Source organism: Vigna angularis, chromosome 7 (assembly GCF_016808095.1).
Source record: "Vigna angularis cultivar LongXiaoDou No.4 chromosome 7, ASM1680809v1, whole genome shotgun sequence".
NCBI lineage: Eukaryota > Viridiplantae > Streptophyta > Magnoliopsida > Fabales > Fabaceae > Vigna > Vigna angularis.
In genome coordinates, this window is record NC_068976.1 from 22,976,523 (window position 1) to 23,001,646 (window position 25,124).

Consider the following 25,124-nt stretch of genomic DNA (forward strand, 5'->3'; position numbering starts at 1 on the left):
TATCTCTAATATCAATATAATTACATCAAATTCTTACTCCTCAAAATATACTTTAAGCTTTCAACAATTAAACATATAGATTGGTATTCATACCGCGGTATACACAACCGTATAATTAATTATATTCATATATTTATTTCATTATAATGTATACATTTTTAGAATTTTCTATCAAGACTTATAGCAATACAATATGTCAAACCATACCCAAAAATGTCTTTTTCAAACAAAAACTCAAGAAAAAGATAATTGAATCCTAAATAGAAATTGAATTACTTGTCTGAGAATCAATATTTTGATTGATTTGTCTTAATTTTTATATTACTACTCTTTGGGTTATAATTTGTCTATAAAACATATTAATTCAAGGTTCAAAATTCTAGATAAAGTTAAAAAAAAGTTAAAAAAATCATTTTTTTTAAATGTCATTTCAGAAAAAAGAATTATATTACTGACTATTTGTTTTTTAGTATTTCATTTGTCTCGTGTGCGTATATCATTTTCACTTTTTGCATACCTATTCTTAAAAAAATACTTTTATTAATTTATTAACTCATAAAATTTGTGTGATATGAAAAAATTAAAAGAAGATTTGAAATATAAAACGTGAAATCTTACCAAAGAAATATTATATGTATGTTAAATATTTAAATGTAGAAGATAAAGTTCAACAGAAAAACAAGAACTACACGAATATGTCTTTTTTTTCATTTTTCTCCGTTCAAGACTAAAATACATAATAAATTGACTATCTCATAGAATCACTGATTTTTCAGTCTATTCATTTGATTTGATTATCTCATATTTTCTTCCTGTACCTCCATAATTCATGTGTACACTCCATATTTTTCAAAATCTATTTTATCCTCTATAAAAGGGAATTTTAATTATATATTTTGGAAATTATCTATAACGGAATTTATAAAATAAGATTTTCGGAATATGGTTTAAAGGAGATATCAAAAAACAAAACTTTATTCATATGTGCGGGGAGAAATTTAAGGAGGTGCAGAAAGAAATTGGCTTCTAACCACCTTACCCTAAAGGTAGCCCAACCCAAAACAATCACAAGAATAGCATTATTTTTTGCACTGCAATAAACAATAGCAGAGAAATCTACGAAGATGTTGAATACAAACCAAAAACTTGTTGTGCAAGCATAAGACATGTTGCATAGTTCTTGTTTCCCAAGTAATTTGATAATCATTTTGAGTCTAGTCAACATTTTTCTTCTTAATCTAAGCTTTTCACAGTTCAGTTTCTTTACCAAAGAACACTTTCTACTCATAAACTAAACTAAACTAAACTCATATTTTATTCTACAAAGTAATTGCCATGTTCTACTACAAACCAATTTACATGATATCCCTTCTGCAGATTGTCTTCCTGAATTACATAAACCATTATACTCTATACTTCTTTATCATTTATACGATAACTTTATCAAACATTTTACCAGGGGGAGATTTTAAAACATTGATATAATAGAATTTAGACATGATGCATTGTCAATGTTTTTCTGTGATAGTTCTTTATAAATATATTTTGCGATTGCAAGTGACTAGTTTCTGGTTAATCACTTTTGCTGAAATTTTGACCAATTACATGTTAATTTTTTTTATTTTGTTAAAGTATTAAAAGTTCTTCAAATTTTCTTTCAAACAACCATTTAAAAATTGTTAATTTTTAATTATTTTCAACGACATACATAGCTTGGGAGCCATATAAATATGGTGGAAGAGAGTGAAAGAGAGAAACAGAGTAAAACTGAAAGATGAGTTTTCTCGCGGGAAGGTTAGCTGGGAAAGAAGCAGCGTATTTTTTCCAGGAATCCAAACAAGCCGTAGGAAAATTAGCCCAAAAAAACCCTATTCCTAAGTCCAACAGCAACAACAACAACAACCTAAACTTCCACGAAGAACATGATCATTCGGATGTTCTTCCCGAGGTGCTAAGACATCATCTTCCTTCCAGAGTGTTCAGAAATGATGAAGTTACCACTTCTTCCTTCTCTGCCTCCAAATGGGTCCTTCCTTCCGATCCAAAAATCCATTCTTCCGTATCCCCCGACGCTCTCAATCCTCTACGTGCTTACCTTTCCCTGCCCCAAGTCTCTTTTGGCCCCAAAAGGTTTCTTCGTCTATCTCTGTTTCAATTTCCCAAATACTTTTAGCATATCAATCAAATATCATATGCATAATGGTTTCCCATTTGAATTGTATCCTTTAGTTTTAAATTGAGCTTGAGTTTTGTTTATTATCAGTATAAAAAATTCTATACTTCCTTAGTATTTAAGAATCATCACTCTCTCTTACAATTTCCCAGATACTTTTACATCGTCAATCAAATATCATATGCATAATGGTTTCCCATTTGAATTTCATCCTTTACTTTTAAATTGAGCTTCATTTTTGTGTGTTATCCGTATAAAAGTTCTATACTTTCTAAGTATTTAAGAATCGTCACAAGAATGACTTTTAAGATAATTATTGTAAAATTTAACAAATTTATTGCATTTTGTGATTGAATAACAATGTAAAATTGTTTTATACCGATAGTATACCCTATTTGCACTTTTCAATTTTAGAACTAGGGTTTTAATAGGCAAAGAAGCTGGTTGTGATTCTTCCTCTTCTCTTTTTTATGTTTAAAATGAGTGATATTGTTGAATTGCTTATGCACGACGGTTTGGTTGCACAGGTGGCAACTGCCCGAAGCAGCAAACACAGTTTCGGCCTCAACAGCTAATGAATTGCGTCAAGACAGGTTTGCCACTCATGTTAACCCGGAGAAGTTGAAAGCTGCTGGTGAAGGGCTTGCACATGGTACATTTCATTAAATTCCTGCTGTACTGTATATCTTTGATCTTTCATTGCTTTGTTTTTCCCTGTATTATAAACTGAGTGTTTTAAGCAATTCTCAATATTTGTAGATACCTGGTTTTTTTATGCAACATCAGGGAAATAAATTGTTTTTCTCACCTATGAATATGTACATTGTGGACTTGATATCTACTTGACTGGATTATATATATTGAGCTTGTTGCCCTCATCTTTCACATAATCACTTAATGTCTCTGTGGGGTTTATAGTGGAATCTACAACTGCTAATGGTTGAAGGTAAAAACAAGCATCAAGTGTTTTCTACTAAGCAACTTGGTCCAATCTGTTTGGGTTGATGCAGTAGTATAAAGAGGAAGGTGTCAGAGGAGTTTAGGTAATTTTATTGGGTCCAAAGAGTATATTAATAATTTGAGGGAGTAAAGTTGTGGTACATAGAGCATATTTCATAAGAGTTACTTAAAAATATAAATATTACTTTAATGTTGGTCCGCATACATAAATTGTTTAAAATTGAAGAGAGTTGTTTGTAATTTATAAGGAACTCATATGTTTAGGACCTGTACTAAATTAATGTTCAGGTGGTTATTTACTTCGTTAGTGATTGGTTTGTGACTTCATCCAGATTTTGTTGTGTTTATATCAATAATGCTGTTAAGGAAAAAAGTTTTCGGGCAAATTCTTTGGGGATGATGCATATGTTTTCTAATGCAATTTTTCAATTACCATTTTTTTAGTTGGAAAGGCTTTTGCTGTTGCCACTGCATTTGTATTTGGTGGTGCTGCATTGGTGTTTGGTACGGTGGCCTCCAAGTTAGAGCTGCATAATGTAAGTGACTTAGTTTGTTGAAACTATATACCTAACTATCTGTCATTTGAACATGAACAAGTTAATTTTTAGGAGTTTTTTAAGTTTCAAATTTTAGGATATTGGTCAGATACGTATATGATCTATTATATAGATTTAAAATACATTTTTCATACAAAATACCAACATAATTTAATATGTTGATCCTAGAGTTTAATATATGTATTTTTTTTTTAAAATTATGTAAGTAATCCACTAGAATGTCTACCTTGATCCATTTTCATTCATCGTTCTTCTTAAATTATTCATCATGTTGAAAGACATTTATGACCATAAAAATTCGTTTTTATCAGAATTTTTGTTGTTGTTACATTACAGATCAGTGACATCAAAACTAAGGGAAAAGAGTACGTGGAGCCACAACTTGAGAGTATCAAAGAACAATTTGCTCCCTTCAAAATATGGGCAAGTTTAAAACTGTATTTCTTCAGTCTTCTGAGAACATTTCAATTCACAAGCCTAACTCAAAACTTGGATTTGCAGGCTGAGAATGTGTCAAAAAAGTGGCATAAGGAAGAGGAAGATGTTAAACAGAAGACTATCGTAAAGGAGCTATCTAAAATTTGGGGTAGAAAAACATCAGATTGAGATTTATATGACTTTAGTTGCTTTAGAAATATGTGGCATGGGCATCCAATGATGGATAAGTTGGATAGAGTATGCCTCTGGCTGTTGTTGTGTCTGTAAATTTTGAACCGGAGAATAAAAATAATAAAAAGTATTATTGTGTATCAGTCATTAAGACGGTAGTAAATGGAAGAATATAATTTTGGTTAAGTGAACAATCCTGATATTTCAGCAGACCAGACATACTGCTAAGGTTCTGAAAACCATAATTCATCAGATAGAGTATGCCCTATATTGGTGATTTGATTTGCATGCTTGGTTTTGGAACACCCGGTCAATAATATAAATTAAAGATTAAACGTTTTTTTATTTTATTTTTAAACTATTTTTTAAAATTGTTTCGTCTTAAAAACTAAATTATATATTTATTTCTTCCAAATATTTGATGAAAGTTTATTTCCCAATAAACAACACATGAAAATTATATTATAAATCACTTCACATACAAAACATTTCACATGTCGTATGTCAAAAGGATGTTAATTTGAAAACCAAAAAAACATATTTAACTTTAAATTAAATTATGACTTAATAGTATTTTTTATCATTATTTACCTTTATATTTATTTTTTTTAAAGAGATTCAATGTAATCTTTTCCGTTACATTAATGTCATTCCACCAAATTTGTTCTTGAGATTGGACAACAAATGAGCGTGAAATGAATAGACGATTGTATTAGCATATGTCTCCTCATCTTCTTCTAAACAACATTAATATTAATCTAACATAATGGACCATTGAATCTTTTTAAAAAATATAGAGACTACACTGAATCAAATAAATAAAGAAAAAACATTAAATCATTTCTATAAATATAAGTTTCAAAATTGTTATTAAAGCTTAAATTATATTTCTCGTACATACAACTTTTATTGCAACCTTAACTTGACGTGGAAGTCGTAAAAAAAAAGAATGAAGTTCAAGAATTAATTAAGAGTGAATCTTGAGAAGCACCACGGATGAATTTGGATGTGACATATATAAGTTTCCAGTTGGTATGAATCAGACTTAAAAAATAATTCCTATAACTTATAATCTAGACCAGCTCCATATTTCCAAGCCTCTAGATGCCGCTTCAACTGGAAACTCATCTTGGATGGCAAGGTATGTACCAGTGGCCTTGCGATTCATTGAACATGAGCATAGAATACAAGGTGTGTCAATAGGATCTATATGCTTGTTGAATAAATAAGGAAGCTAAAAAATGGTTTAAAAGGACCTTTTAAAGATTTTTACCTCACAATAGGATCAGCAAAGGTCGATAGAAAGGTGTAGTATCCAAGCCCCACAAAATGTCTCGACCAATCAACAAGTACAGGAACACCAACCTGGAACAACATAAAATTCTTAACTCCTTATGTTTAAGACTTTTCCTCACTAATTATTTATGCTACATATTTTTATCAAACTCCAACTAGGTTCCTATATGTGTGACTAATTACATATATAATATGAGAAACTAAAAGAGAAGAACATATATAAAAGTTGCACTTCAAGACTATGTGAAATTTCCTTGCATCATGAAGTACCTGCTTGAATATGGATGGGAGTATTTGAGGATTTGTTAACATAACCAGGCCTAATGTTTTGGAAAGTGGCCCAAACTGTACAACATCCTGTAAATATAAGATGATATCTTAGGAAAGTCATCATCCAAGTGATATGGGTTCTCATCTCAATTAATTGAGTCTTTTGAGAACAAACATCTTACAGAAGACACAGAAAAAAAACATATCCAGATATTCAGATTGGGACCAAAGTATACCTGTAGAAACGGTCGTAGCACAGGATCACCTAGCCTCTGCAAAAGTGAAGGATATGCAAGAAGCCACGGTAAGAAAACACATCAAAATAATGTCAGTCATGAGAGAAATATACCACCTGCATACAACTAAAGTTGGAATAAAGAAGTTCATTAATAAAATCTGCAGGAACATTGGACTGTTTCTTTGCTGACATTGCTCTTTGGAACAGCCATGAAGCACTCAAGTTGGGCTGCATGATACATAATCTTGGTCAGGTATTTAGTTTCATACCACATACTCTGAAAGACTCAAACCTTTGAGAAAAGTTGGAGAGTACCATGTAAGGGTTCAGCAAGGACAAGTTGTATGAGTCAAGATAATCACCATCGATTGCTTCATGTATTCCTTCATTACAATAAAGTGGAGAAAAGAAAGAATCAGTTATCTCAATAGTACATCTTTTTTTTTTGTAGTTAGCTGTTACTTGTTTGAGCTACTTTGTTAAAAAAAACCAACCAAATGCATCTATACACATGAATACTTTTTCTATACAGATACTTTAAGCACCATTGCATGTTCTATTTATAGCATTTACAAACTTGGACTGACGATTGATTAATATTCACTCCACACATTTATACTTATAACAATTAGGTATGGGTATACAAATTACCAGCAGTGCCATTTGGGTAGTGAACCATGACTCATGAGAGGTGGGAATTGTGATGATAGACTCACTACACCCTCCGTTTTGAGGTCAAATTTTAGTCAAATGATATCGTTGTATATGTTCTTCATTTCATGTTTCTGGAAAATAAATTCCAGAACAATCTGGAAGTGGGTAAAAAAGAATTGACTCCATGATTTAATTCGTGCAATTTATCGTTGTACATTCGGAGTTTAATGTCTCAGATTGAAAAAAAAAAGGTAACTCCTGTCCTACAACATAGCAATAGATCTGCTTCAACTAGTACCAAAATGTACATCACAAGTTTAAAAAATTCACTGAAAGACATACCAGCTGACAGTCTCCCAAGGTGTCTGGTCAAACTTCCAAATCCACCAAATGAAACAGGTGACTGTATGCCACTGGCATCACCAAACTACAGAGAGTGAAGCTTCAATGATTTAATATTAGTTGATATAGATCAGATGACTTAATTTTATTATTTTAGAGAGGCTTCAGAAGTGTAAAACGTAATTTACCTGTAAAACTCTATTAAAAGAAGCTGGTAGCGGACTGCTAAGTGCTCCATATCATCACCAAACATTGTACGGTGTAATGTTAAAAGAAATTATAAGTTGAGATACAAGTAAGCAGATTCAAAATGAGTTCAAAAAAAACTTAGGGAATTGAAAGACAAAGAGCACGTCAGGTTTTTAGATAATTTTCTCATATGCAATACATTACCTCTCGCGATACGTGGGAAAGATTCCATAAATAACTCGCAGTATCTCTAAATTGTCAAGTGAAACACCCTATAATGAAAAAATTGCATATTGACGTCAGTATCAAGCTGAGAAAAGCAGAACACTTGCATAAATAAATGAATCAGAAGAATTGTAAAATTTTTGGCACCTTATATGACTTTAAAAAATATAATATTTGAATAGTGTAAACCTTTATGGATTAGAATAGCCATTGCAGAACTCATTGCACAGAAGCTCTTTAAAACGTAGAGAAAGAAAGGCAAAACTGGATTTGATCAGTAACTACTAGAAAAACAGAGCGGAGCATATAAGATATAGAAGAAAGGAACAAAACTGATCTTTTTGATATTCTAATTTTGCACTCAGATTGTTCACACTTTGAAATTTTACAGAAAGAACTTCAATAGAATGTTCATGAAGCCCCTAGTTAGGCAAAACAAACAGCAAATTATGACTAAATTCATCATGAGTTCACGCCTACTGCTTTTTTTTTTTTTCTAAAGTCGAAAGCTTTAAATAATCTTACAAGCAAGACAGAAAAATACAAAGGCATTAAATATTTTAATATGACTGCTAAAATAACTAATTGCCAAAAGTAACATAAGGGTACAATGTCCTTCAAAATGGACAAAATAAAGATCAAGACACATCAAAGAAGATGAAGAAAATGAAACTAGCCTGGTATTCTGGCATCAAATCCCAGTATTCATCTAATAATTCTTCTAATTTTGGGGATTCAGGTTGAGGCTCCACATAAGTGAACATATAAGTTGTACGGTCCAAAGGACCCGAGCCTGCAGGAAATGCCTGTGAAGATTTCAGCGAAAGTTCTTAAAAATAGCATAAGGATACTATGTTTCTATTGATATAGTAAAAGGTACCTCCCAAAACAATTGTGCTTTTGAGTCTCCAACTTTCTTTATTGATGAACTGCTAAATATGACATCACTAGTGGAGTTTGTCTTAAAGCCACGTGCACATGTTCCAACAACAAGGCAAACACCATCAGGCTTTTGCCCACCTCTTATCTGTGAAATCATTGAACATGGCAATCAGAAGAAACTTCAGGAAAAGGTTTTAATTTTAATACTCAGTATGTGCTTATTTATCATTCATTAAATAGCATGTGTAGAACTTTAATCAACAGAAGTTTTTATATTTTCATGGAAGTTTTCAGTCTCGTTCTTGTTAGTGTTGATTTTTACAATAATACTGGATGAAAGGGACCATAATTGAACTTAGGTGGCTATTTATTTAACAAATATTGCATCACTTGCATTTGGATGCATATAAATGACAGTTAATGTGTCCTGCATATGGATGATAGAACTACAACAGACGACCCAAAGGAGAACTTATAAAGGACAATCAGTGCCTGTATTCCATGAAACATGTGCAAACATCCTTGTGATAATACTATGAAAATCATAAAATATCTGTTAGGATGCAACGATGAGTAAAAGTAAATTCCTGACCTGTTTTACAACAGGGGAGAAGTTGCCCATGGCATCAATTATGAGACGAGATGACAATATCCTGTCCCCAGAAAGTTTTAGAACCTTAAAAGAAAAACAAAATGTGGTTCATGCTTCACTATCTCCGTATATAATAAAAATTATCATGCATCAGTCACATAAATTAAATGGTAATTTAAAATTTCCATTGCAATGCTAGGTTCATGTATTTTCTGTTTCCATGCTTCAATGTCCATCCTCAATCTGCTATGCAATTTTTTTCTGATACAGTGTAGGACTTTCTTTTTGTAACCCTTTGATGTTTATCTACAGTTAAGTGGTGTTTTTAAATGCAAAAACGTATACAGAACTTCAACAAAATGAGACATCTGACCAGGCTACACAGCCTAGAATGGTGTTTGGTTTAACTATGATAATTCATCAGTAATAGAATTTCATAAAATAACACGTCATGATTGCGATAGAATAACTAGTTTTAAAAGTTATGGTGAACTCACTGCAGCATCCTCATATACATTAATGCAGGAGACGCTGCACTGCTCAAAAATGACTCCACCGAGGGAGAGAAACCGTGTCTTTACAATCTCTATAAGCTTTTCTGGTCTGCAGTGGCAAATAGCAAAGATGAATGTTTAAGGAAAAGTCTAGCTCTTCAACGGAATACTAAATTTTACGGTCTAAGGACTTCATTGTAAACCCTGTGCTCTATGCCTATAGGAAAATAACAAAATGCATGTTTATGAGAGTTAAGCCAGACAGATATCCAATTACCTACTAGAATACACAACTATCAAGATAGGTTGTAGGCTCTCATACCGGGTCAGATTTTAGCTTAAAATCAATTGGTATTAAGTGAAGCTGTCCTACAAATATATAAATCACACAACAGGAATTGAGGTAAATGATGTGGAACTTCCTAACAAATATTTAGCAACTCTACTTAATTGCCAACTCCATAATTTGCGGTCCTTCACTCCCAGTACATTGTCTTTCATGATTTGAACCATATTTGACTTGTTATTGTCTTAAAACATAGTTGTCTAATCGCATTTTTTATGCAAAATAGTTTAAGACTGGATGAAGAATTCTGAAACTGGATGTACAATCAACTTGCACATTTCTCAGTAATTCTACATCCAGTCAGCTACAACAAATTTTCTGTTCTCTCTTGAAAGGAATATGAAAAATAGGAAAATACATATACACCAATTATATATGTGATCGAATTAGCTTACTTTTTGTATAAAAAAATGTTATAAACAAAGTGTTAGTTAAAAAGACTTTGGAGAAATAAGTAAATTTTCTCTAATAATTAAATAATCTAAGCATACACTAAATTAAGCAACTGCAACTGCTCATTGCCAAGCCAGACAGAACAGAAAAGAAAAATATTAACTAGATAAGAACAAAGATTAACTTATATATTCATAATTAAAATACAAGAAAGCAGTTATTATGGTAAGAAGACTGACGAAACACCGAGATTAAGTATGTCGCTGACCCAGATATCCCCTTTCCTTTCAAATCCACATCTATTCTGCATAGTTTACGAAGTTGCCTTAGAGGAGTTAGTAATAAGTAAATTAAAAATAAAATAAAGGGGAGTGTAGGAAGAATAAATCCTGCGGAGGTTACAAAATAAGACTTGGGTTGAAGGCAGCATTTAAGACTTGTGCCATTTGTGAGATAGCTTTTTGTCGATTGGAGAAAGAAACTGTTCCAATATTCCTTAGTTATTAGATCATTTCATCTTGCACTGCTCTATGATTTTTTTCATTTAATTTGTAACTAACAAGACCCTATTATCAATCTTTTGCTGTGTTTAGGTATGCGATGTGTGTTCAAACCTAATCAAGATGACCCTTTCTACAAACAGATTGGCAACTAAACTGAAGAAGTTCAGGAATTACAGGATTGAATTTCACTGCCGTGGCTCTTTCAATGTCATCTTCTTCCAGGACTCCAACTTCTACAAGTTCCAAAAGCTCCTTTCTTGATATATTCCATTCTTGCTCTCTCTAGTCATAAAAACAACACAGACAACTCAATTAATTAACCCTTCAAAGAATTCGCTGACCCTTTTCATTGTAGGATTGAATGTTGATAACTCAATCAAGAAGCTGAAATTACCCCCTTTAGTACATTCCTTTCCACAATCGCAACTCGAAGACCCCTACTACACAAGGCAGTGGCAACGAAGATTCCTAGAGTGCCACCACACACCAACACATCATATGAACCTTCTGCTCTGTCAGCAAGACCAGATGAGCCAAACAAGCCTGGGATGGTAGAGACAATTTGCTGAGGCTTTTGATCAACTGCAATGAATATACATAAGAAGATCATATAAAGTTCTCTCATTTCCTAAAGGGTATAAGAATCATGGAATGACATGAACCTTCTTGAGAGGAGCATATGGTTGACCATAGCTTGTCTAATCTTTTCAAGGCTTCATAAGAGTATACTCCACCAGCACCACCAACTTCTCCACCCACTGAAACACCCTCCATAATCCTCTAAAAAGGTAAAAGATAGCATAATATTTTTACAGGATCAACGAATTAAAAACCAGTCTACATATGATTGTTAAAAGCTAACAATCTTACCATATTCAATCCGTAACAGAAGACAATGTAAAAACTTTACACTATAAGTGTTATTTGGGCTTGTTACAAAGAAAGCAGAACGTGGCATGAGAGACTGAAGATTTGGTACCTGGGTCCTGGAGGGAAGAGCTTGTGGTCTCAAAAGGTGGGGTCTTTTCTTCTGTGGGAATGGAGTTCCCACTGAGAGCTGAGATATTCCATAAATGGGTTGAAGCCTAAGCAATGACATAACACGAGAAGCTAAAAAAATTAAGATAAACAAGAGAGTTACAGAAGTAAAGTAACTAGCTTTTCCCTCTTCTTCTGTGTTTGGTTCATCGGTTATGATTATGATTATGATCAATGAAAAAGGCGACGAATTTGCGCACCACAATTGCACACGTTCAACTTCAACCACCAAAACCGTCTGTCCTTTTTCCTTCCTCTATTTTTTTTTTAACTTAAAAATAAGTGCTATCAATTTATTCCTGAATTGAACAAAAACTGAAAGTGCTAATGAATATTAATAAAATCATAATAAAGAATTAAATTAAGAGACTTTTCCGTATTTTAATAACTTCTTTAATATTTTTTTAAAATTTACAAGCCTATATTTTTAAGGAATTAAAGTCACTATTTAGTGTGAAAATTTGGGGGATATAGGCAGAGAGTGACGTGGTTATATATCCAAGCTCTGAGAAATGCACTAATAAAGAAATAAAGAAGTAAAAGTAAAATAGAGAATAATAAGTAGACCTTTTGTGTGGAATTCGAAAGTTTGGGTAGATTTTAAGATAATTACTTTTAATATAATAAAATAATTTTTGTATAGGAGGTTTAAAATTGTTGAAAAATTTAGAAATAAATTTGGAACAATAGTTTTAGGACAAAATAAAAAAAATTATAAGCTTTAAGTTCTCGTGTGTAGGAAAATATATGAAAAGAATTTGCATAAATGCAATTCTATTTAGATATTTCTGATTAGTCTCTAATAAATATTTTTGTTTTTGCTGAATTAAATATTGAAAAACTATTTTTATATTGATTAAAAATGTTAGTTGCTTTCATTTAATTTTTATTTCATACAGAAAGTATAAATTATCTCTACTCATTTATTGGAGACTGCGTCTAAATTTAAATATAAAGCAAATTGAATACAATTGAGCTAGTTAAATTTGTATCTAAATCCAAAAGAATATGATATTGGTATAAGTTAAGCTAAAAATATTCTTAATTTCTGAACTATATTTGTGTTTTTCTTCAAATGGTAATAATAGCATTATTAATAATAAGTATCTATTAGTTTTGTTAATGATTAGTTTTTCTTAGAGAACTTAACGTACTAAATCTTTATTTTCGATCTCAAGTTTTTAACTACCAAGTTATACAGTATTCCATTCAAACTTAATTTTGGTTTTAATTTAAGTGATTTTAAATTAAATAATCTTATGTTATTTATATATAGGTATTTTGTCGAAAAAATAGCTTTAAAAGACGAAAAAAGTATTATTTAAAAAACAATTAGAAAGAACAATACTTAAGAAAGAAAAGAATAATATACATTTAAAATATTGTGTAAAATACATTTTTGTCAATTAAAATTTAAAACCATTTCTTATTATTTTAATACAAGTTTATTAATTTTAAATACCCATGTGTTTAATTTTTTTGTTTTTAAGAAATTAGATAAAATAAAAAGAATGGCAATTGGGGGAATAATTATTTCAGAGGAAAAGCTTATGATTTGTATCTCCTTTTATTTTAATTTTCCTCTTTATTTTATTTTTTTCATATTTTCAGAAATATCAGTAGGTAAGAAAAAGGCCTTATTCCCAAAATTTGAAACAAAATTTGTGCTGGCAACAGAGTAGAAACTCAACTCTACTTGAAGGTTTCAACTTTGAGGATAAACCTCTCTCTGCTGCTCCCATTGAGGGTTTATCGTTTAACGGTTATTCCATTTTGCATCCTCAATCCTGCGATTGTTTTGAACTGGTGAAGTCTCAGACTTTAATCATCTTTTGATTCGTTTTGCATTTTTCCTCTTAGTTTCTTTTCATGTCAACTCAGCATCGGCGCTTATCAAATACGAAAATCATTTATCCTGTGTTATCGAATAGGGCCTTGTGAGGAAACCCTAATTAGAAAGCGGGTGTTTTTACATTTTAATTGATTCTTGTGTTTTGGAATCTGAAGATTTGTTATGTGCTTTTAATGAATGGTGTCTCCATCTGTTAGTGAATGCAATTTGATAATTTTCTGAATTCATGTTCATTTTTCTGGTCCTTTCATTCGTTGGTGTTGGGTATGGTATATGCCATTCACTTCTCATCTATGATGGAAACGGACACAAAATAACAGCTAAATAAAACAAACAAACCCACATAAAGATGGAAAGAGAGTGAGCTGCATCATTAAACTTGCTACTGTAGAATCAACAACAGAAGGCTATATCATCGTCAGTTCCCTCCCCCCTCCCTTGCAATTAAAATTTAACAAACATTACTCGTGGGAATTTTGGTTCCTTGTGGAGTTATTCAATGCTTATAACATGAACATTGGAAGTCTATGAACTTATTAAAATCGTCCTTGCAGGTTTGTGCTATTTTCAAAGTGAAACAGACTGAGTGTGAATTGTTGACCTGGCATGGCAAGCTTGTTGACAACATCGGTCATCAGCTATTCTCCTGTGAACAATGGTTCCAGGGGATTTGGAAGGTCAGGGAATTTTTCTAAAGGAAGGTATTGCATAAAAGCAATAAAGATAGAGAAATCCTTGGAGGAATTGTACAATGTGAAAGTGGAAAGAAAAGTGTCTCCTGAGAGACTAACTGAGCTTGGAGTATCAAAATGGTCAGTGTGGAAGACTGGGAAAAGCAAGCTTCCCTGGGACTGGCAGGTAGACCAACTGGTGTACATTGAAGAAGGGGAAGTGAGAGTTGTGCCTCAAGGAAGCAAGCGTTTCATGCAATTTTTGGCTGGAGACTTGGTCCGGTACCCAAAGTGGTTTGAAGCTGATCTCTGGTTCAATGGCCCATATCAAGAACGTTATAGTTTTAGAGCATATGGTGATGATTAAAGTAACATGCACGTCTTATCTGGATGTTTCAAGTAATTGATGTGTTCTGTAGTTTTAGTCATCCAGTTCTAATTGCACTGTCAATATATTTGACTGATTGCGATACTTCACTATCTTCTAAAAGATTTGGTACTAATTGCTTATGTTGTATCCTTTTTCATGTTTTTGCCTTTGCAAGGAAAGACTTCCCGATGAGTTTATCCAGACCAACTTGATATTCCATCACTATTCGCAGATGATTTTTGTTTTTCAAAACCTATCAACATAAATATATATTTTAAGGTAATAAAAAACGTGTACAAGAAAGATATCTCTTTATAAAAATAAGACCACACATTAACTTGGAGCTGTGTATGTTCAACTCTATACTTGGCAAATCACTCACCGAATGGGATAAAGAAGGGTGTACAGAGATGTATCATTAAATCTCAATCCTTGAAAGGCGACATATATTGCAGGGAACCGAAAAGCACCAAAAATTCGAACGTATAATGGCACCTTTAGAAAAAAGAAAAAAAAAAAGATCCAATATGACAGGCAGGTCAGCCAGCAAATTAAAAACTACTCCCAGAGGAAACAGTAAATGTGAAAAAAAGGTTGGGATCTTTTTCTGCAAAAGGCAAGAAATAGAAATTACCAATGTTTAAATTGCAGAAAGGTAGCGAAAGGAAATGATTGTTTATGTATCACTGCATAATCTCAATGGCTAGACTTCTAAAACAAACATCGCCTATTAAACTACATTCCTTATGGTACATAATACCCATGATTATAGAACAAATTGTGGAGACAAAATGCCCAGAAACAAGGAGCTGACTGTTATCCACATTAACGCCCCAGTCACCTTTGTTCCTCATCATGAGGTCCGATCAAACAATTTGGATCTCTGATAGCTCTCAACCACCGGCAGTAGCCAATTGATTTGCACTGGTTGTGATAGCAACAGAGGACACAAATCTTGACACAAGAATGGCCTCATTACTTACAACATTAGCTGCGGCAACATCTTCCAGTTCTTTCCATATGGATTCCCGCTTTTCTAGCTTCTCCCTGTCCTTGATTTCTTCTTCTTGGAATCTCATCAAGCACTCGTCAAAAAGTGCCTGATCAGCATCAGAGAATATTTTTCTAACATTCAGGGTCAAACTCTGAACTGCTTGGTTCCAATGGCCTCGTATATTTTTCTCCAAAGCAGGGAATATTATAGGCAGTATCACTTTGCTGTTTTGTAAGATCAAATTTCGAATATGGTCATTGTTCCACAGAAACAGAGCTCGTTCGGCTACCTGCCAACAGAATAAAGAAAACATCAAACATAACTTAGTAAATCTAGCTAATTTTTAATTTGAACACATACTTTTATGGTGCACTTAAGCTGTGTTTCATTGTTTAGTTTTAATCTTTTGAGACTAACTCCAGATAATAAAACTATAGTAAGTATTCGTAAAACTCAATAAAGAACCCAAAAATCTACAATCTACAGCTGTCCCAAATGCAAGTTCTAACATAAAAGACAATCATATTAATATATTGTTGCAACAAAAGTTCAACTATATGAAAACTCAATATTATTTCATATGAAAATAAATATCAAATTTCTGAGATTTAACAATATCCTATAGGTTGACCAGAAACAAGTTTTAGAATCTGTTTGAACAAATTTTTACATAAGAACTTCTAAGAGAGAAACATAAGAAAAAAAATGAGTTTTACCATAAGTTAAAATTAGTTTATGCATAAGCATATTTGTATAAGTTCACTCAGTCATCTTTAAATTTTTAACTAATGCATAAGCTAATTTTAACTTACGAAGAAACTCAATTATTTTTTCTTCTTATTTTTCTCTTTGGGAAGTCATTATTGAAAGTTGTCCAAACAAAATCGTTATATAAAAGCAGCCATATATAATGTGCTGTTGGCAACATAAGTTTAACTTCCAAGAAAAATTGAATGATCCTTTCATATGAAATTATGAATCAATATAAAAAATTGAGATTTATACGTAGAGCCATATAACAATGTTATTTTCCAAATGATCATGAAAAGAAGAAGGGATATCAAGTCAAATACTATCCCACCCCAAAAAAATAAAGAAGATAAAGATATGAAGATGAAAATGGAAAAAAAAAAATCCGATGTTAATGTAACATAATTGGGCTTTGCAGCATCAATACTAAGTACTCTTGGTAGAACTTCTTACATTTGTTAAATTTATCCAAATTTTAACAATTACAATGCATTATATAAAGTTATTAACAAGTGTCCACTACAATAATCTGAAGGAACAAATATGACCCATTACAAACTACCGTTTCATAACTTATGAATTTGAACCCCTTTTTCATACAAGTTCTGAATATCTCAATGTGAATGCTCTAAAAAATAGTCCACTATTTTGCCAAACTCAATTGCAACAGTAGAAAATTGTATTCTATTATGTTGTTAAGAGTTGAATATCATCATATGCTTTTTCTTCTCCATTTTTTTATATTTTAGGCCAACTAGCTTGCTGTATATTTAAAACCTGATGGTCGAAACCTGATGTCAATTAAGGTAGTACATCATTACACAGCCACGTACTTACCAAATTTTAACTGATATATTCTTACCCTAGTATATTAAAAAATCCTTCAAAACCACAGCTAGTTTCCTGATGTAAATTCATACAAAGCATATCAAAACAAAATTCACACATTGTCATATTTTAGTTCTGCCATCTTAGACCCACACACAGAGTCATGCGTATACAGAGAATATGAAATGGCATTGTAAAAATTGAGTAATATTCAAATATTAGATAGCATTTAAGATAGCTGAGAGAAGCAAAATGAAAATGGAAATGAATAACATCAGAATACAGATAAAGAGCTGTGGTGTTGCTGGCAAATGCTTAATAAAATGAATGCAGAATTCATATAAGAAAAGAACGATGGAATTTCATAAGCACCTGAAAGTGTAAGCTATTAAGGCATCTACCAATCCGACGAAATAATGGGATCACACATCTCTGAAATTCTGCTGCTTGTGTTGCCTCTAAAACTTCCTCCAACTCACCTAGGAACATTACCTCCTTTGCACTATTAGTTATCGGCCAATATTTCAAAAGGCCTCTAACGACAGTATCAGCTAGTTTGACATCTTTCTCGACAAACTGAGTAATACAATAAGAAAGCTGCTGATGATAAAGAGAAACGCACTTAGGCTTGTGTAGCGGAATCAGTGCCCGGACGAGGAACAGTTTATGCTCTTCCTTTAAAGGCAAAGCAAAACCATTTATTATGCTGCCCAATATTTCAAGCAACTCAGCAATCCCACTGTGTTTCTCTGTCTCAAATATGAACCGGTAAAAGATATTGTTGATAGCTTTTCTAATGAATGGTCGATGCACCATGAACTTCCCATAAATACGGTGGAGAATAGTCTTCAGGTAATCCCTCTCTCGTTGATCTTCCGAGTCAAAAAGGTCAAGCAGCCTCAACACAAACGAGTGATCAATGTATCTTTTCGCGAGCTTAGGATCTGTCTCAGGCGAAGCCACAAATCTAAAGAGAAATTCGTACACAATCTGCAGATGAGGCCACGCCGGTTCCAAAACAGGTTCTTCCTCATCAGGCTCACTGATATCTGCCAACTTCCCATCATGATTGGAAGAAGGTAAAGCGCGAAACAAATTTGTTGCTACCATCTTTGTCATCTCCTGCATCACTAACTCGTTAAACTTCGAATTCACAGAAGAAACGTAATCAACAAGCTCAAGTAGAGTTTGCCGTTTAACGTCCTTCTCTTTGAGATGCTTGGCAGGATCATTAAAATCAAACACAACACAGCACATGTTCAACTTTCTAATAAAAAGATTCTGCTTCTCCGAGCTAGGGACATCCCTAAAACTAGGCAAAGCCTCATAAACTGTAGAAGCCATTATTGAAGCCGTTGTAGGAGCTGATTTCTTAGGTTGATTGGTACAGTGTTGAGCAATAGTCTCATTCCCAGAACGAGACCCAACTGCACCAGAACTGGAAGACTTTGAAGAAACAGAATTCGATTTCAAGAGGGTATTAGAAGATGAGGTCAGTGAGAAACCATCATTTAACCCTCCTTCACCGTTTGAATTGCCGTGAGATGATTTTGAGGGTTTGCGAGGTATTTTACCGAGTATCTGTTTAATCATATCTAGAGAACCCCCGAAACCAGAAAAAGAAAAAGACCCTAACTTCTACTAACTAATCAAACTTTCACAATCTCGATCAATAACATTATCGATCACAACCAATGAAACACTGGGAGGGTTTGATTTAAGCACGCCCAAATAACCTAATCCGAAAACCGTACCTTAGAAAATATCAGTGAAAATTGTACTAAAAAAATTGACGGATTACGAGTGCATACGCTAGGGCGTGAAGAAATCGACGGGATAAAGAAGTGGAAAGCACTTACATTGAGAAAAAGCGTGCGAAGATGGCACAAGAAGGGAAGAAAGCGAGAGAAAATGCAAGAAAATTAGAGAGAGTGAAGTTTAAAGAGGGAAATTGGTCCCAGAAACATTTGCCCTATTGTGAGAAACTTGATGACGTGGCCTAAATTTGATATTTGAATTTACTATTTTTTATGTTTTGAGTAGCAATTTATCATGTGTGTGTACAGTCTATTGTCTCAGACTCCAGTGATTACTTACTTTTATATAATCATATTTTTATATAATTAGAATTAAAGTTTAGAACAATGATATATTTTGTATAAAAAATATTAAAAGTATTTTATTACCGATTTTTTGAAATAAATATTAACTTAAAAATTTGTGATTGAATTAGTCAATAAAAACAGTGAAGAAATAAAAAATATATATAGTGACTGTGTGACTAATCATTATGTTTGACAAACTTTGTAAGAGGACATTTTTTAAGTAGAGATTCAAAATTGTTAAACTAGTTTATTCAATTAGAACTGTTTGATAAAATCAATTGTTGAATAAACTTATAAATGTCCGAAAGAACAAAAAAAAATTGTTTATAAGATTTTTTTTTTACATATAAAAGTATGTTTTTGAATAAAATTTGTTATTGAAAAACTCTCTTCCTCTTATTGCTAAATACTTCCCTCCTTTGGTTTATGCGTTGAAAAATATTTTACTACTTTTTTGTGATTTATAAATTATAAAGTAAATAATTGTGTATATTGTATGATGCATGGATTTAGAAATGATACAAATAGCATAAGTTTAGATAATTGGGAATTTATTTTTGGTTGGTGTAATTGGAATTGAGTTTTTAGTTGGGTTTAAAGTTGAAAGAAAATATAACATTGTGAAAAAATTATAAATACTTAAGAATGAGGTGTGGACTTATAAAAACTTCTTTCTAGGGATTAAAATAAATCATATTCTAAGCTATCCTAGGAAAGTTAGATTATTCGTTTTTAATTTAAAGGTTTTGGTGTTTATAAGTTGTTCGAGACTCTGATTTTGGGAAATTATTTTGAAATGCGGAAAAAAATTAAGTTTTTTGAAAATTTGAAGGATTGGAGGCTTGGTCTATATGGTGTAACAAACATAGAATTGATTTAGAAAGTGTAAAAACTCTAAATTCTAAATCTTAAAATTTAGATTTGATTTGATTTATCATGATAAGAAAATTGAACATGACGATGATTTGTTGGGTAAGGTAAGGAAAGATGTTTGAGTCTTCAATTTTAGAATTATGGTGAAATGCCAACAAAATATAGGCTTTTGGAAAAATTAGAAGAATTTGGAGTTTAGTGTAATTTGTTAGCCAGTATTGAATTGATTTTAATTTTGAGAAGTACTTGCTATTTAGTAGATGTTAATTACCCACTTTGAAATGGTTTTGATATCTCTTAGGAAGAGATTATATATTTTCAAATTGCTCTTGGTGAAAGCAATATCGTAGAAATAAAAAATAATTGCAAAAATACTGATGAAATTTGGAATTTGGAAAAATTGGTTCTTATTATCCAAATTTCTCTCGGCCAGTTGCCAAAAAAGTTGAAAAGTTAGAATTTTATTATTTGTTTTTTGTGTTTATAAACTTTAATATTTATAATGCTGGTTTAATTTAATATATTTTTATAGATATTTTGTGAAAGTTTTTTTTCTTAACAAAAAGTGAGTTATTTAATGGAATATTTTAAATTTATAAGTGTAACTATTAATGTATAAAATTATAAAGTTATAAAATTATAAAATTATACTAACTATAAATAATGGTGATATGGCAAAATTACATTCATATAATCCATTTCATAGAAAATCAAATAACAGAAATTCAATTAAAAAATATAAACTTTTTTAATAATTGATAAATAACAAAAATTTAATAAAAATTCAATTAAAAATATTTAAAACCATTATCGGTTTAAAACTTAATTAAGTATTTTTCTTTTATAATATTCAAAAAATTACCTTAAAAAACTATTTTCCTTTCTTTTATAAAAATAATTTTCTTCATAATATTTTGTATTAAACTCTCTTTCCCAAATGCTCTTTAACTTGTGGGTGAATACCATGAAAAGGTACCACTTATACGATACTTACTCTAAATTTAAGGGCAACAATGAAAACCATCATCCTCCTAAATTGGTAACAAGCTATAAGGATTTTTAAATGTCCAAATTTATTTAAGACCCCTACAAAGGAGATGCCAGTGACATCTTTTTGGGCTATTTATGTATCATTCATAGCCTGATACTTAACTAGTTCATATGAAAACTGCATCCTAAACAAAAATAACAAGAGTTGGATTGCATCTAAGAACTGTTTGGCGCTAGATAATTTAGATAGCAGATGTAGCACCGATTTTGAAAGGAAAGGTGATGCAAGTCAATAGCTTCTCCTTATGATCCTTAAATGTCAGCTTCACATCATAAGTGCCCTGCATAAGTAGTGGCAAAATTTAATAGCAAGTATGCAATGAATACCTAGCATACACTATCTATAGTTATTTGGATTAATTAGTACCACAATAAGCTTCATGAATTATTCAGCTCAAATGGCCTTGACTAGATTAACAAATAATAACAAAAACCATAGAACATGCTTGATTTGTGTTGATATGTAACATTTGAAAACCAAATTGAATTAAGAGTTACAAAACAAAACTACTTTTAACAGTGCACCGAATAATCATTTTCTAGTTTGGTTTTCTGTGCTAAACCAAACATGGTTGTTCAAAAAGTATTAATGAAGTAAACCGAACCATGAACCAACGGAGGAACAATGCACCAAAATATAAGGTAAGCTGTTTCCAATTCAATTTGGTGCAAGTAAATAGTTTTTCAGTTCTTGAATTCGTTTCTTTTTTTGTGCTAAACCAAACCAAACTACTTACTTACTACCATCATTCACATCATAAAAGCAAAAGTATCAGTTCCGATTTGCAGTGCTCGATAATACATAACAGACAACCCTATGAATATCGAAAACAGTGTATTTTGAAGACATAGAGAGAATCTGGACAGTGTATAGTGTGTGTATACGGGGGAGACTAACCGGTGGGGTATATGGCGGCAATAATTCGGTGTGAACAAGCATAAAGTTGCCTGCAGGCACCGGACATGGTGTTTCCTCACAAAGATCATGGAGAAATATAGCAGGTGGACCTTCCACTCCAACGTATGAAATTTCATATATTAAGTCCCCGCTTTGAATTGGTTCAGCTGCATGAATTACATGAACAATCTCCACTCAGAGTTAATTCTAATAGAATAGCCATATTAAGCTTGAGCAACTCATTTAAACCTAATGCATTGAAAGAATAGCATAAAAACACAGAGCCAGAAGATCATAGGAATTGGGGGAAAATCAGGAGAAGCATCAGGACTCACGCGTGTAAGCTGGGATCTTAAAGGTGAATGGAACTCCTCTCTCCACAGGGTCAGGTAATATTTCCACTCCCTTCACCTTTACAGCATAGGCTGCATTCGTATCTGCATAACATAAAATTCAAATTAAAACAAGGGGAGGTAACACTCGAACGATACAAGCAACAAAAACCCTAACCACACAGCTAGCTTAATAGAACAACACTTTAATGCTGTTCAAATACTCCTGTTGAAAAAAAAAATTGATTTCACTTTTGCTCAAGTGACATGTTCCGTTTCTGATTGAAAAAGGAACTAATTTTCGAATGAATTTCAAACTCACGAACACCTTTTTCATTTCCACTGCATTATTTCAAAACAATATAATCTGAAAGCAAGATTCAACGGTTAACAATAAACAAATCAGAAATGGTTACTGAACCCATTACAGTGTACAGAGTGGAATCTGTTGATGGAAGATCCCAACTACCTGGTAACTAAGACGATGCATGAAAGTTAAATGTTGAAGAATGAAACAAAGATGTGAACTTAAAGTTAGTTCAGGAAATTACCACAGTATCTGAAAGATGGGTGTGGAGCATGAAATCCAGCTTGAGCATGAAAAGAAGAAAGCGTGAAAGTGATGAGTGTTAGGCAAAAAGAGAAGTATAGAGTGGTAGAAGAGTGAGTAGCCATTTTTGTGGAAGTAGCATGGAAATGGTCTCCGCATGACATTATATTATATATACATTTAGTAATGTCAAAATAATAATAAAAGAGTAACCCGTGCTGCATGCAATTCACGGATGCTGCTATTTGTACTCTCAATTACATCATTAATTAATTAAATAGTCTGATGGCAACGGCTAAATGAATTTGAAATTCAAACACATGTTTTTATCAAACCATGTGAATGATTCACGAGTTATGAGTAGGTATAGTTTTAACCATCTTTACTTTATCATTAGACATCTATTTGTTTTTTAAGATATCCGTGTTTGAGAGCCTTTGAAATGAGAAATAATATTTTGTTTTTTAAATTTTCATAAAATTAAGTAATTATTACAGAAAATACAATATTTTTGTAATTAATTTTTAATTGATGTTGTAAGTAGTTTAATTTAAATCAGAAAAAGTTTGGATTTTATTTAGATTTGTAACCGAATAAAAGATGCTTTTATCATATGCATTTTGTAGGTACTTAAAAAAAATGCATAAACTAGTTTACATGTGAAGGTACTTAAAAAAATGCATAAACTAGTTTACATGTGAGAATTACGCGAACAAAACTAAATAGAAGAAAACTTCTCAATAACAAAAGAAAATGAAAACAACGAAATAAACAAAAACGAACCGTTTTATTATAATTGTATAATTTATTTTTAATATGTGACATTATATAATTTATAAATTTATTATTATTTTTAAGTAACTTTTATGTATTAATTTTCTTGAATAATTAAAATTTTAAAACTGTTTGATTGGCAATAAATTAATTTATTTTACAATAATATATATTTGTTTAAAAATATAAGCATAGTTGCAATTTATTTATTTATTTAGAATTTAGTATGGAAAGTTTATCATTGAATTAATAAAATTTAAATAAACAAAGAGTCACTAAATGTGTAATTTAAGTTTAAATGTCTTTTAGAATAACTTTTTTCACTGTTTATATGATATCCAATATGTGTACTGTGATATAGCATTTGTTGACTTCTTTTCAAGTCATTTTTTTAATTGAACAAATTTTACCTTTTAATAAATTATTTATTTATTTAATAAAATTAGCAATGAAATAACTTTTTCTATTTAAAAAATAAATAATTTATCTCTTAAAAACAAGTGCAAAACTATGTTTTAATAAAATAATTATTAAAAAAATATTATTAAATTATAAAAAATAAATATAGACAATGTGAGAACCTGAAAATTTGAATTAGAAAGTTGATACGGTATTAAGTTAATGAACCATAATATTTTTCTTTTTCTCTTTTAAAAACACGTTTCAGAACATCCTGGCTCATTAGCCCAAACCCCATTATCTCTCTATAACTCATATCTTCAAAGTTCTCTGCCTTCTCTCTATCACATCTCTACCTTCTCTCTACCATTTCTCTTCACTGAGCCATTGGATCTCCAATCAGGTGGCGCCCAAACGTCCGCAACATAGAGGGCTTCGAAATTGACCGATTCATTTTGGGTTCTAGGCTAGTAAGTCCTTGCATGCAACTTCTTCTCTTTTTCTGAACCTAGCACATACATTCTTGTTGGTTGCATGTGTCTTGTGCTTTCACCTTTTTCTTTTTCTACTTCATCCTAGCTCTAAGAGTTGTTCCTATTGTAACACCCTACTATTTTAAAGGGTATTACTGATAGTAGAGACTAAATTAATTTGATATCTCTTATAAACATTTAAACTTTATTTCATTTAATCCAAAGTACAATACCAAACTTACAAACTTTAAACAATATAGTCTTCACCATTGAAATTTCAACTTATAAGTTTTACACAACATAATCTTCCCAATACAAATTGATTCTTTTTACAAAAATCCCTAAAAGTTTTTCCCCGCATCTATCTCATCTCTAAGCTTGTTCAACCGCATCTGCAATATTATCTAATCACATATAACATGAGTTATATGATCATAGTACAAA

General features: G+C 31.7%; 5 protein-coding genes across 8 annotated transcripts; 2 read left to right on the forward strand and 3 right to left on the reverse strand.

Moving 5' to 3' along the window:
- Window positions 1–1,457: 1,457 nt before the first annotated feature.
- On the forward strand, window positions 1,458–4,442 carry LOC108336550 (uncharacterized). Its single transcript, XM_052880895.1, has 5 exons — window positions 1,458–2,130; window positions 2,701–2,825; window positions 3,578–3,669; window positions 4,027–4,113; window positions 4,192–4,442. The coding sequence occupies exons 1-5, from the start codon at window positions 1,775–1,777 to the stop codon at window positions 4,294–4,296; spliced, it is 765 nt and encodes a 254-aa protein (XP_052736855.1). The 5' UTR covers window positions 1,458–1,774; the 3' UTR covers window positions 4,297–4,442.
- Window positions 4,443–5,238: 796 nt separating this feature from the next.
- On the reverse strand, window positions 5,239–11,990 carry LOC108336390 (uncharacterized). 4 transcript variants are annotated; one of them, XM_052880886.1, is made up of 19 exons: window positions 11,879–11,983; window positions 11,703–11,780; window positions 11,386–11,503; window positions 11,118–11,305; window positions 10,898–11,005; window positions 10,460–10,524; window positions 9,485–9,590; window positions 8,988–9,071; window positions 8,394–8,540; window positions 8,191–8,319; window positions 7,493–7,560; window positions 7,288–7,321; window positions 7,100–7,184; window positions 6,419–6,486; window positions 6,218–6,331; window positions 6,102–6,137; window positions 5,866–5,952; window positions 5,573–5,664; window positions 5,239–5,455 (listed from the first exon to the last, which is right to left on the reverse strand). In XM_052880886.1, exons 1-19 carry the CDS (start codon window positions 11,909–11,911, stop codon window positions 5,359–5,361), a joined length of 1,737 nt encoding a protein of 578 aa, XP_052736846.1. In that variant the 5' UTR covers window positions 11,912–11,983; the 3' UTR covers window positions 5,239–5,358. The 4 variants fall into 4 exon arrangements, with proteins under 4 accessions (XP_052736846.1, XP_017428315.1, XP_017428318.1 ...); XM_017572826.2 differs by having other exon boundaries at window positions 11,703–11,990; XM_017572829.2 differs by lacking the exon at window positions 11,879–11,983 and having other exon boundaries at window positions 11,594–11,730.
- Window positions 11,991–13,402: 1,412 nt separating this feature from the next.
- On the forward strand, window positions 13,403–14,815 carry LOC108338254 (uncharacterized). Its single transcript, XM_017575027.2, has 2 exons — window positions 13,403–13,567; window positions 14,168–14,815. The coding sequence occupies exon 2, from the start codon at window positions 14,220–14,222 to the stop codon at window positions 14,649–14,651; it is 432 nt and encodes a 143-aa protein (XP_017430516.1). The 5' UTR covers window positions 13,403–13,567; window positions 14,168–14,219; the 3' UTR covers window positions 14,652–14,815.
- Window positions 14,816–15,240: 425 nt separating this feature from the next.
- On the reverse strand, window positions 15,241–19,206 carry LOC108338252 (serine/threonine protein phosphatase 2A 59 kDa regulatory subunit B' gamma isoform). The gene is made up of 2 exons (XM_017575024.2): window positions 17,599–19,206; window positions 15,241–15,937 (listed from the first exon to the last, which is right to left on the reverse strand). Exons 1-2 carry the CDS (start codon window positions 18,817–18,819, stop codon window positions 15,548–15,550), a joined length of 1,611 nt encoding a protein of 536 aa, XP_017430513.1. The 5' UTR covers window positions 18,820–19,206; the 3' UTR covers window positions 15,241–15,547.
- A 2,034-nt stretch (window positions 19,207–21,240) lies between these two features.
- Window positions 21,241–23,196, reverse strand: LOC108337597 (uncharacterized). Its single transcript, XM_017574155.2, has 4 exons — window positions 23,036–23,196; window positions 22,488–22,589; window positions 22,153–22,319; window positions 21,241–21,535 (listed from the first exon to the last, which is right to left on the reverse strand). The coding sequence occupies exons 1-4, from the start codon at window positions 23,157–23,159 to the stop codon at window positions 21,437–21,439; spliced, it is 492 nt and encodes a 163-aa protein (XP_017429644.2). The 5' UTR covers window positions 23,160–23,196; the 3' UTR covers window positions 21,241–21,436.
- Between the last annotated feature and the right edge of the window lie 1,928 nt (window positions 23,197–25,124).